At 37.0% G+C, this 12,884-nt stretch overlaps 1 protein-coding gene across 3 annotated transcripts in view; it reads right to left on the bottom strand.

Annotated features, from left to right (window-relative positions):
* Positions 1-12,884, bottom strand: part of AGO3 (argonaute RISC catalytic component 3) — a 138,200-nt gene that overhangs the window by 54,548 nt on the left and 70,768 nt on the right. For 2 of the 3 annotated variants that reach the window (XM_011988989.1, XM_011988990.1), the window contains 4 exons: positions 6,219-6,353; positions 1,581-1,668; positions 1,312-1,459; positions 766-885 (listed from right to left, as the gene is read on the bottom strand). In XM_011988989.1, the coding sequence (XP_011844379.1) occupies positions 766-885; positions 1,312-1,459; positions 1,581-1,668; positions 6,219-6,353 (491 nt within the window). Of the gene's footprint in view, positions 1-765; positions 886-1,311; positions 1,460-1,580; positions 1,669-6,218; positions 6,354-7,350; positions 7,601-12,884 lie in introns of those variants that run through there. The other variant, XM_011988992.1, reaches the window with a different exon arrangement.

Here is a 12,884-nt window from a genome sequence, read left to right as displayed (position 1 = left end):
GCTGGGATTACAGATGTGAGCCACTGAGCCCAGCCATTTCTTTATTCAGACTGTATAGCTGCCACTCTGATACTGGAGACTAAGCAATCTTAGACTGAGTGTTAAGAATTTTAGTATTGGCTGGGCACGGTGGCTCACGCCTGTAATTCCAGCACCTTGGGAGGCCGAGGTGGGCGGATCATGAGGTCAGGAGATCAACACCATCCTGGCTAACACGGTAAAACCCCATCTCTACTAAAAATACAAAAAAATTAGCCTGGCGTGGGGGCGTGCGCCTGTTGTCCCAGCTGCTGGCGAGGCTGAGGCAGGAGAATGGTGTGAACCCGGGCGGCAGAGCTTGCAGTGAGCCAAGATCACACCACTGCACTACAGCCTGGGTGACAGAGCAAGACTTTGTCTCTGAAGGAAAAAAAAACAAAAAACCAAAAACAGAATTTTAGTATTGCTAGTCATAATTGACTTTTCCTCCTATTTCCCACCTCTTTTAGGTGGAGGTTCCAGTTTACTAAATTGAAACATTTCTTCTGAGAGGATCTGTTCCCTGGATCTACTTAAAAAGCTCAGTGTTCAATGAGAAGGACCTAACCCTTCTCATATAGCCCACCAAGACTTGTATCGAGAACATTAGATTACTTCCATGATCCCTTTTAATTCTGACAGTCCGTGAAATGGTAATAAGGTATGGGTTGATAAGGACATGGTTCTCTAGTATTATAGTTTGCCCTAATATGTTTTAAATTCTCATTTCTAAGGTTAAGTACTCACCAATCTGCTAATTTCCTCTTGTCTATCTGGTGCAGATCTTGCTGTTGCCTTGATCATAGTGGAAGTCTGATTGTCTGTTAGCTTCTTGATACATCGTTGCCCTGCCACAATATTACAGACCTACAAATGGAAAAAAGTTTTGTACTAGATGTATATGTCTTTTTTTTTTAGCTTTTACTTAGTGTCAATTAAATGTAAAATAAAAATTTAAAATCTACTTCATTAAACCACTTATTTTCAATATGTTAAGTAAAAAAGTAGTAAACAAGATGGCTCTACAGTATGATTATAATTAAGTAAAATGTACACCAGAGGAAGACTGAAAGAAGTATAGTATATCAAAATGTTAACAGTGGTTACACTAGACTTGTAGGACTATGGATGAACTTGTTTCGTGTTATTTCATTACAGAAAATTTAGAATAAATTAAAACTTAAAAACAGTTCATATTCCAAAACAAATGTTCTGTATGAGGTAAGTTATCGGCCATAAAAGACCCCAAAAGAATGATGAACAGGGTATGAATTAGCAGTGGGAAGGCATTACTTCTAGCGGCAGGTAGGTGTGTTTCTGCTCCTGCCCGACTTGCAGGCAGGGAAGGTGCGGGTACTTCAGCTGAAGAGTATACTTTTCTCTGAAATACTGCGCTACTGTTCTCTCCACAGTTTGGCCATTTTCCAACTGTAAAGGAAAGCTGAGGAAAAAAAAAAGTACACATGAACAATTATTTCCCAGTAAGAGTCAGAAAAACTCCCAACCCCACTAACTAGGGCAAGCTGCCTCACACCATCGCTGCTCTGACAAACTTTTCTTACGTTTGATGACTGGCAGGCCTCCTTGTTACATTACAAACACGGTATTTCCGTCTCATTGTTCCACAATGAGTCACTTCAACCTTCAAACCTGTTCCCAACAAGAAAAATGGAGGTTACAGAACTGTCACATGTAAAATATTTATACTTATAAAGCCTGTTCATACTATAAAAACTCAATTCTGAACAGACAAAAAATTCTGTGATACAGGCAATATGATATAAACACCAGATTTTACATATAACATTGCTAATAATGGTCACAATCATGACAGACCTAATGGCAAAATTTTTCCTTACCCCATCAAGCCTATACATTAAAAAATAAAATCGTAAAATTTGCAAAGCCCATAGATCAAGGGCCAAAATCTTCCATTAATAAAAAACACTGTTTACAATAAATTCAGGTATTTATGCTGGGAGAGGGAAGGTGGAATGAAAGAGGAATTCCAATAATTCTCAAGGTATTCCATAATTTCAAATTATGTGATATTTACCTAGCCCAGTCATCACATACTGATTGAAGATCAGAATTTCATAAAGCTCAAGAAAGAAGCCCTTTAAAGATTTATAAAGCAGGAGAAAAAAATACCAGGCATTTTTAACAGAAGTGACAATTTTATAGAAGTATAATATAGTGACACAGCTCTTTTCCAATACTATTAAAAATCAAATGCAACCAAAATAATTCCTAAAGTAGGCGATCCCTATCCTCTTACGGAGTCAAGACCCCTTTGAGAATCTGACGTAAGCAATAAACTCTCAGCAAAATGCACATATACATTATTTAGCACGTGATTTTAGGAGTTATTGGATCCCTGCAGTCCATCTGTGGACTCTAGGAGTTCAAGGATCCCAGGCCTGCTCTAGCATGTGAAGAAATGGGCTTTAAGCCATTGACTGAAGTTCTTCGAGATGAATTTTCTGAAGCAGTGCTGTCAAAGAGAATTTTCTTGAGATGATGGAATGTTCTACATCTATGCTAATATGGTAATCACTAATAACATGTTACTAAGCATAGGAAATGTAGCTGGTGTACCTAAGAAACTGAAAATCTAATTTTATTTCTTTACATATAGATTTTTTTTTTTTTTTTTTTTTTTTTTTGCTCTTGTTGCCCAGGTCAGAGTGCAATGACGCGATCTTGGCTCACTGCAACCTCTGTCTCCAGGGTTCAAGCGATTCTCCTGCCTCAGCCGCCCGATTAGCTGGGATTACAGGCACCCGCCATTACGCCCAGTTAATTTTTGTATTTTTAGCAGAGATGGGGTTTCACCATGTTGGTCAGGCTGGTCTCAAACTCCTGACCTCAGTTGATCCACCCACCTCGGCCTCCCAAAGTGTTGAGATTACAGACGTGAGCCACCACACCTGGCCTTAATTTTAATTAATTTAAATTTAAGTGTCTACATGTAGTCAGGGCAGTCTTGGCCTAAAGAAGAGTTAACAGGTACACAGAGGTCACAGATAAGCATCTCCTTTCTAAAGTTTGGCCTAGACTCCAAAGGATAAAGTACAAAATGGCGTAGATGGAGAACAACTTTTAGTTCCCTGATAATATTTATGGTTATTATTCTTTGTCATATTTCTCTTTTATATTTGTGATTCCTATACTGCAGTGGTTCTTAGCCAGAGGCCAATCTGTCCCCCAGGGGACATTTGGCAATGTCTGGAGATATTTTTGATTGGCATGACTGGGGATGTTACTACTTTCTATTGAGTAGAGGCCAGGGATAGTATGAAATATCCTGTAATGCACAGAACAGCCCTACCCCCAATCCCAACAAAGAATTATCCAGCCCAAAATGTCAATGCTGCTGAGGTTGAGAATGCCTGCTGTGGTAAAATGTATTTTCTTACCTAACTGCTACCTGCAATTAGGTAAGAAAATTAGTACCAAACACAAAGATCAATCATATAAATGATATTTTCTTCTGATAGATCAGAACAAATTAAGACGTTAAATGGACATGGTATCCATCCCTGTACCAGATTGGTATGGGTTTGTTTTTCTTCAGAAGTGCTCCTCCTTGAATCAGTGAGTAGTAGTTTTTCATTAAAACTACCTTTATAAGACAAAAATGTCAGATCAACTAGAGAATTACTGTGTCTTTATATTATAAAGGAGACTAGAAAATAAAATACTATCAAAGGAGGATCTTAAAAGAAGGAAATACTGGCCGGGCGCGGTGGCTCAAGCCTGTAATTCCAGCACTTTGGGAGGCCAAGACGGGCGGATCACGAGGTCAGGAGATCGAGACCATCCTGGCTAACACGGTGAAACCCCGTCTTTACTAAAAAATACAAAAAACTAGCTGGGCGAGGTGGCGGGCGCCTGTAGTCCCAGCTACTCGGGAGGCTGAGGCAGGAGAATGGCGTAAACTCGGGAGGCGGAGCTTGCAGTGAGCTGAGATTCGGCCACTGCACTCCAGCCTGGGCCACAGAGCAAGACTCCGTCTCAAAAAAAAAAAAAAAAAAAGAAGGAAATACTAATAATATGAAGTAAACAAGATGTAAAAATACTATGTTCAGGGGAGAACACAATAGAAAAGTCTAAAACAAATTTCTGTTATTTGCACCACTTAGCAATTTATTTTCAACTCTTCAAATTAAAAAAAAAATTAATAAGGTTCTCCGAGCCTATAAAGTAAACTTTTACTAAAAATAAGATGGCACTAATATATATATATATGGTACTTTTACCATACATTTTCCCCAATATTTCTGCTGTTTAACTATCATGAGTTACTGGATAAAGAAACCACTTCAAAGTTATTATTAAATATTTTGGTACAAGTTCAACTGGAATAAGATGAATATACTAAGAAAATCAATTCTTTATTGTATACTTTGCGTCAATATTTAACAGCTAGCATCAAATTCTTCATACCAGCTAAAAAACCCATAGATACAGGACAGAACATAAAACTCTTATTCTCTTGGGTTACTGTAGTAGGAATACATGATATACTTTAAAGAGCCTTTTTAAAATTTTTTTTTAAAAAAGCACTATTTTACTTGGAACGAAGAAAAAATAATCAGTTTGTCAACTGGATCCAACCCAGATTTTTCCATCCCCAAACTAGGATCATAGGTACCTAAGAATTAGACCAAAAATCTAGGGGCTAGCAAAAAGCTGAAATTTTTAAAAAGTGGACTAGATAATTCTCTGCCCAGGTCCCTCCCCAAACCCTCCATCCAACCAAAAAAACACTTTTGGCTTTAATAAATATTTAACCTATAAACTTGGCTTTACCTTCACTATAACATCAACTTTATTATGCTTTCTAGTCATTTTTTCAGTCATTTCTTTGGGCCCCTGAGCAGTTGAAGTTAAGATCGAGTCCATGCTCTTCGGGCAGCAGTTGAATCCTTGTTCTGTACATCTTGTATTTTCTGTGATAGAGTGGTGATATGAGTTGATTGCATAGTTACCGCAAAATAATGTAAGTGACTTCATGATATCAGAGGTGGTAACTAAGCAGCAACTCCACTGGAAACCATGGCATTTAGATGATCACATATTAATGGTAGGTAATGCACTAACCTCCTGACAATGCCAGCTGTGCAGTTAATACAAATTATGAAAGGACAATGGTATGGTTGCAAAACAGTTACATAAACAGTTTCTTATTTTGGCATTTAAATAACTTGAGATAAATGGATGTTTATTTTTGAAGCAGGGTGGATCTTCCTTTTAATGTTTTATTACAATGACTATCTCTCTCTTGGTTACTGAATGGCAAAGAATGAATGATTACTGGTGCAAGCAGAATGTGTTAAACTACTCCAATTGATCTAGGGGAACTGAAAGATGTTCAGTGAACAAACTTAAATGCTTCATTCAAACCACAAGCTGAAAATTATCTGCAATAAATAGGTAAAATCTTAAAATAAAAACAACATTATTATTTCTGGCTATTTAAGATCTAACAATATAAATACAATTTATCCTACTCATTCTGATTAGAGAGTATCAGACTAAATACATATAAAATATAGATTTCAGTACACTATTAAAATTATTTTTTGTTTTTATTTTTGGGCAGCCATGTAGAGATGAATTTATCTGAATTAAATGTACATATGATGCAACAGCACTCTACAAATTTTAGCTACTAAGCATAACAGATAAGATCAACAGTCAACTCTATAACTTATATTAAATAACTATAATTCTAGAATAACACATGAAACAGGCTAGCCCCACATTAATACATTTTCAAAGGACTGAAATAAATATCATTTCAGAAAAATAAGGAAGTAATTATATTAGAATATGTTCAAAGAATGATTCTAGTTCTAAAATAACAAATATTTTTGGAGTCAGCTTCCTACTTTTAACAGTATTACTAAAGCATTTTCCCACGAGACATTCTTATCCCTTCAGCTAGTAAGGGAAAGTATTAACAAAAAATTAGCTGGCAGTGATACTAACTCCATTACTTGGCATTTCTTTCAAATACCACCTAAGATGTTATAGTAATGAATTTAATGTAATATTTTATTTTATAATTGATGTATAGTTTTACTGGTTATGTTACATAAATAGATTTTAATTATACAAAAAAACATTTTAATAAAAGGTTGTTATATCCATGCATTTTATAGTTAAGTTGTGCTAAATGCTAATTAATTCACCTTTTATCTCTTTGGTGAATTTTACCCGATGAGAATCAGTCAGAGGTCTTGGTTGCTCATCAATATTATGAATATCAAGAACTTCACACATGAACTGAATTACAGGTTGTGCTTTGTAGAAGGCAGTGGCAGAAACTAAGAAGAAAAACACAAATAATACAAATTAATGTTTCCCTAAAAAATTCAGAAATTTCATCTTAGGCTCCATGATAACTATCTATTTAAAATGATCCCTTATGCACACTTATGTACACACAAATTTCCAAAATTAAGCAGTTTTAATTTGACCTCTGAGGCACAAATACAGAATGGCCAGATACTACAGTTTTTATTACCTATCACTTTCATCAAAGTAACTGATTCATTCCATTGTCTATAGAGAAGTGTTCTGGGTGAGACAAGGCTTGTAAGAGACAAAGAAGGCTGGTGAGATGGTTAGGTATTATTTCTTTTTAAATAGAAGCAAGGTCTCACTATATTGTTCAGGCTGGTTTCCATCTCCTGAGCTCAAGTAATCCTCCTACCTCAGCCTCCCAAAGTGGTAGGATTACAGGTGTTAGCCACCACACTTGGCCAGTATTATTTCTTAAACAAGGCTTTCTATGCCACCCTAGACTGTCTATTCTAATGAGAGTTTTCCCTGTCTTGTAATGATTTGAAAAAACAGTGGTATTAGTCGTTGGTGCTAATCTAAGCTACAGATAATAATATACATATACATATATATACACACACACACATATATATATACATAAAATATTTTATATATATAAAATTTTTTTTTTTTTGAGACAGAGTCTCACTCTGTGGCCCAGGCTGGAGTGCAATGGCGCGATCTTGGCTCACTGCAATCTCCCCCTCCCAGGTTCAAGCAATTCTCCTGCCTCAGCCTCCCGAGTAGAGTAGCTGGGATTACAGGCACCCACCACCATGTCCAGCTAATTTTTGCATTTTTAGTAGAGACGAGGTTTTACCATGTTGGCCAGGTTGGTGGCTCATGCCTGTAATCCCAGAATTTTGGGAGGCCGAGGCGGGCAGATCATGAGGTCAGGAGTGTAAACTTGTTATGTGGGGATCCTTCTCTTGCTTTCCTTGGTTTAACATTAAATGTCCTCCATAAAATGTCCCTTACCTCTGGGAAGATATTTTCAAAGCTTTAACAGTAGTTATCTCTGGATAAATGTGGGTGGTGAGGCTACTGTGGGTATTTTATTTTCTTTAAAATATTTTTGGCCGGGCATGGTGGCTCACACCTATAATCCCAGCACTTTGGGAGGCCGAAAGAGACGGACTGCCTGAGCTCAGGAGTTCAAAACCAGCCTAAGCAACATGGTGAAACCCCATCTCTACTGAAATTACAAAAAAATTAGCCGGGTGTGGTGGCGTGCGCCTGTAATCCCAGCTACTCAGGAGACCGAGGCTTGAGAATGGCTTGAACCTGGGAGGCCAAGGTTGCAGTGAGCGGAGATCATGCCACTGCACTCTAGTCTGGGTGACAGAGTGAGGCTCTGTCTCAAAAAAAAAAAAAAGTTATCTTGTCTGGGTACAGTGGCTCACGCCTGTAATCCCAGCACTTTGGGAGTCCAAGGTGCACGGATCATTTGAAATTAGGAGTTCAAGATCAGCCTGGCCAACATGGTGAAACCCCATCTCTACTAAAAAATACAAAAATTAGCTGGGTGTGGTGGCAGACGCCTGTAATCCCAGCTACTCAGGAGGCTAAGGCCAGAAAATCACTTGAACCCATGAGGCAACGGTTGCAGTGAGCTGAGATTGTGCCACTGCACTCCAGCCTGGGTGACAGAGCAAGACGTTTCATCTCAAAAAAAAATTTTTTTTTAAATACATTTTTTACTATGAAAAAACACTTTTATCTTTATAACTTCACTTTTTGGTACTGAGTGCATACTGTTTTTTACTTCTTTATTACACAATACATGAATAAAGGTTCATCATAAAAACTCAAACAATACAGAGATACACAAAGTAAAGATCCTCTCCAGTCTGAACCTCCCACCTCCAAATATCTCTAATAAGTAACCATTGTTAGTACTTAGGTATGTACACAACCTCTCCTTTTAATATGCACTTAGATTTGTCAGAAAGGTGATTAAAAAATAAAAATTAATACTAATTTACAAAGATAAAAATGTAGGAATAACTTTTTAGATGAAATCAGATGATAAACATTCTATGACTCATTTTATCATTATTTTAAAAATTAACAATACATCTTAGAGATCTTTTCATGTTAGTACACTCTTTTAATTGCTGCACACTATATTACAGTATGGGTGCATGATAATTAAGTAAATAGGTACTCCCTTTCCCTCTTAATAAAAAATAACACAAATGGTAAAACATTAGAAACACTATACTGTGCCTTGTATGTACTAATATGAAACTATACCATTCTCTCTCATAGCTGCAAGATATCCCATTGTATGGATGTACTTCATATCCCCTAAGGGAGAGTTATGGGTTATTTTTTACTATTACAAACAATATTCCAGTGAATGTTCCTGTGTATGTGTGTGTGTGTGTGTGTTTGTGTACGTATGTGTGTGTATTTATTTTTTTGGTATACATCCATGAGTACTTATTTTTCATTTTTATTTATTTATTCATCTATTTTTGAGACAGAGTCTCCCTCTGTCATCCAGGCTGGAGTGTGGTGGCGTGATCTCGGCTTACTGCAACCTCTGCCTCCCAGGTTCAGGCAATTCTTGTGCCTCAGCTTCCCAAGAGCTGGAATTACAGGTGCATGCCACCACACCCAGTTAATTTTTGTATTTTTAGTGGAGACGGGGTTTCACCATGTTGGCCAGGCTTGTCTCAAACTCCTAGCCTCAAATGATCCACCCGCCTCGGCCTCCCAAAGTGCTGGGATTACAGGCGTGAGCCACCGCACCCGGCCCATGAGTACTTCTGTGAAAAAGATAAGAGAAATCAATACTCACTGCTAAACTTCCATCCAAATAAACTTTAGAAACATTTCCCGTTTCTAACTAATTAAAAAAAAAAAAGAGAGAGACTGTTAAGATTGTAACAGTATTCTGGGTATCTTATTCAAATCCATAATAGTTTTAAATATATATACATTATATTCTTCTACTGAAAAATGTTAGAATATTATAGTGCACAAAAAGGAAGGCTGACAGGACACATACCAAATATAAGTTATATGTTTATAATGTTTAAGTTCTTGGCACATATTGATCTGGGTTAATTTTTAAAAAGTAAATAAAGAAAAATAAATATATAGTGAATAACATGCTTAATTTGCCTTTCTTTTAATCCTACAGGTAAAATTCATTCATTGGATTGCTATAAAACACCAGCATTCACAACTAATATTTCAGATACCATAAAGCTGTAATTACTTGTAACTACTAAACAAACATGCTAGAATTATTTCTCCTGTTTAACCCTCTTCTACTATCTTCCCTGTTTATTCCACTACACTCTGAATCATTTTACTATTGACCATCTTCTCTACAGGAAGGTGGGCATTTGAGGTAAAAATTAAATTTAGTAATAAAAAACTCATAAAGAATGGGTTGAAATCAGCAAATATAGTTTTGAATTAGGAATAAATTTTAATGATCAAATATTTGCTTTTCTGTCTCTCGGATGAATTATTAATATTTAATAAACCTACATATATATGTATTTTATTCTTTCCCTTTCACAAATTAGCTAATTATTACTGAAAAATGTTTACATTTAACATTTAAAACATCTATCAATAAAATATACTACATTAACATGTTACAGGAAATAAGCATATAATCATTTCCATAGATGGCAGTCCCCAAAAAGCAAGCATTTGATAAAATTCAGTACTGAAGTAAATACTCTTATTGTACCAGGACGAGAAGGGAACTTCCCTAATCTGGTAAAAGTTATTTACCAAAACTCTATGGTATTACAACCTGGCAGATACATAAAAAAGAAAAAAAAAAAAACTCTATGGTAAATTCAACTTCATCTTATAGGAAGTTCCAGCTAGCATAGCAAAGCAAATTAGGAGAATAAAAAGTGAAAAGGATGGAAAGAGAGAAACAAAACTATTACCCTTCACAACATTAATTGTGTGCATAGAAAACCCAATAAAATCTATGGACAAATTACAGAATTAATAATTCAGCAATGTTGCTAGATTTAAGGTCTACATATAAAAATAAATTATATTATTATACACTAGCACCCTACTTAAAACGTAATTTAAAAATATATCACTTATGATCACAACAAAAAACATAAGGCATTTGAGATGAAATCTAAACAAAAGGTATGTAAGACCTATGGAAGCAATAAGTATCTCTATTACTGAAAGATACTATAGAAGATCAAATAAATGGAGTAATACACCCTATTCATGTAAATTATCCCCGAATTAATCTTCAAATTCAAAGCACTTTCAGTCAAAATATCAACAGAATGTAATCCTCTCTCCCTCTAGAACTTAAGATACTATAATTAACAAGAAAGCACAATGAAACAAGAATAGCCGTAACAATTCTTTTATTTATTTTTGGACGGAGTCTTGCTCTGTTGCCCAGGCTGCTGGAGTGTAGTGGCGTAATCTCGGCTAACTGCAACCTCTGTCTCCCTGGTTTCAAGCTATTCTCCTGCCTCAGCCTCCCGAGTAGTTGGGATTATAGGTATGCGCCACCACGCCAGCTAATTTTTTTGTATTTTTAGTAGAGACGGAGTGCACCATGTTGGCCAGGCTGGTCTTGAACTCCTGACCTAAACTGATCTGCCTGTCTAGGCCTCCCAAAGTGCTGAGACTACAGGCGTGAGCCACTGCGTCCGGCCGCCGAACTATTTTTCAAAGTAGTTGTACCATTTTACACTCCTCCCATTTCTAGTTGCTCCAAATCTGTCAACATTTATTTTCAGTCTTTTAAATTTAGTCAATCTAATACTTATGGGTGGGATCTCCCTGTGGTTCTTTCTGAATTTCCTGAATGGCCAACGATGTTCTGCATCTTCTCAAGGGCTTAATGACCATTCACATATACTCTTTTAAAATTTTTTTTTTTTTTTGACACGGAGTTTTGCTCGTCGCCCAGGCTAGAGTGCAATGGTGCAATCTTGGCTCACTGCAACCTCTGCTGCCTGGGTTCAAGCAATTCTCCTGCCTCGGCCTCCTGAGTAGCTGGGACTACAGGTGACTGCCACCATGCCTGGCTAATTTTTGTACTTTTAGTAGAGATAGGGTTTCACCATGTTGGTTGGGCTGGGCTGGTCTCCTGACGTCAGGTGATCTGCCCGCCTCAGCCTCTGAAAGTGCTGGGATCACAGGCGTGAGCTACCGCACCCAACCACACATATTCTTTTAAGTATGTGATTTTTATTGCTACTTTTTTTCTATTTCTTACTGAGTTATGTACATTTTTCATATATTCTGGATATAAGTATTGTTCTGTTATGTTTTGCAAATGTGTTCTCTCAGTTGTAGCTTTTTTTTTTTTTTTAAAGAGTCAAAGTCTTGCTCTGTTGCCCTGGAGGGAGTGCACTGGTGATAATTATTACCACAACCTCTAACTCCTGGGCTCAAGTAATCTTCTCATCCTCTTAAGAAGCTGGGACTAGAGGCATGCACCACCACGCTCAACTAATCAAAAAAAATTTTTTTTTGCTATGTTGGCCAGGCTGGTCTCAAACTCCTGGCCTCAAGCAATTCTCTTGCCTAGGCCTCCCAAAGTGTTGGGATTATAGGTGTGAGCCAGTGCCCCTGGCTGCCTTGTCATTTTCTTAATGGTGTTCTCAAAAGGAGAAGCTTTTAATTGCAATGGTTTTCGATTTATTAAGAAATCCTGGCCGGGTGCAGTGGTTTATGCCTGTAATCCCAGCACTTTGAGAGGCCTAGGTGGGTGCATCACTTGAGATCAGGGAGTTCGAGACCAGCCTGGCCAACATGGTAAAACCTCGTCTCTACTAAAAATTCAAAAATTACCCAGGCGTGGTGGCATGCACCTGTGGTCCCAGCTACTCAGGAGGCTGAGTTGGGAGAGCCGCTTGAACTAGGGAGGCAGAGGTTGCAATGAGCCAAGATCACCCACTGCACTTCAGTCCAGGTGATAAGGAGATCCTGTCTTGAAAGAAGAAAAATATCCTTGCCTCGTCCAAGATCATGAATATTTTCCCCATTTTCTCTTGGAAATTTCCCAGTTTTAATGTCTTATCCTGGGATAAACTCTGAATTAAATTTTCTGTGTGGTGTTAAGGTTAATTTTTTTATACAAATATCCAGTTGTTACATCATTTATTGAGAAGACTAACCTTTTTGGCATTCTATTATGTTGGGCCCTTTGTCAAAAATCAACCAGCCACATTAATGGGTCTATTCTCGTAGCTGTTCTGTAACCTGACAGTCTTTACCCCAGTATCACTGTTTTTGATTTCAGTAGTTTTACAGCACGTCTTGAAACCAGGTAGTATAAATCCACCAACTTTGTTCTTCTTTAAAAGAGTTTTTGGCTCTTCAAAATAGAAATGCTAGGTTCTTCGTACCAGCATATAAATCTTAGAATCAGCTTGACAATTTTATATATATATATATAAACTATATATATATAAAAATTCACGAAGGATGATAGACTTAAATATAAAACCTAAAACTATGAAAACTCTGGAAGATAACCTAGGAAACAC

Source organism: Mandrillus leucophaeus, unplaced genomic scaffold (assembly GCF_000951045.1).
Source record: "Mandrillus leucophaeus isolate KB7577 unplaced genomic scaffold, Mleu.le_1.0 Scaffold343, whole genome shotgun sequence".
NCBI lineage: Eukaryota > Metazoa > Chordata > Mammalia > Primates > Cercopithecidae > Mandrillus > Mandrillus leucophaeus.
The sequence above is the reverse complement of the archived record's forward strand: the minus strand, read 5'-3'. Positions and strand labels throughout refer to the sequence as shown.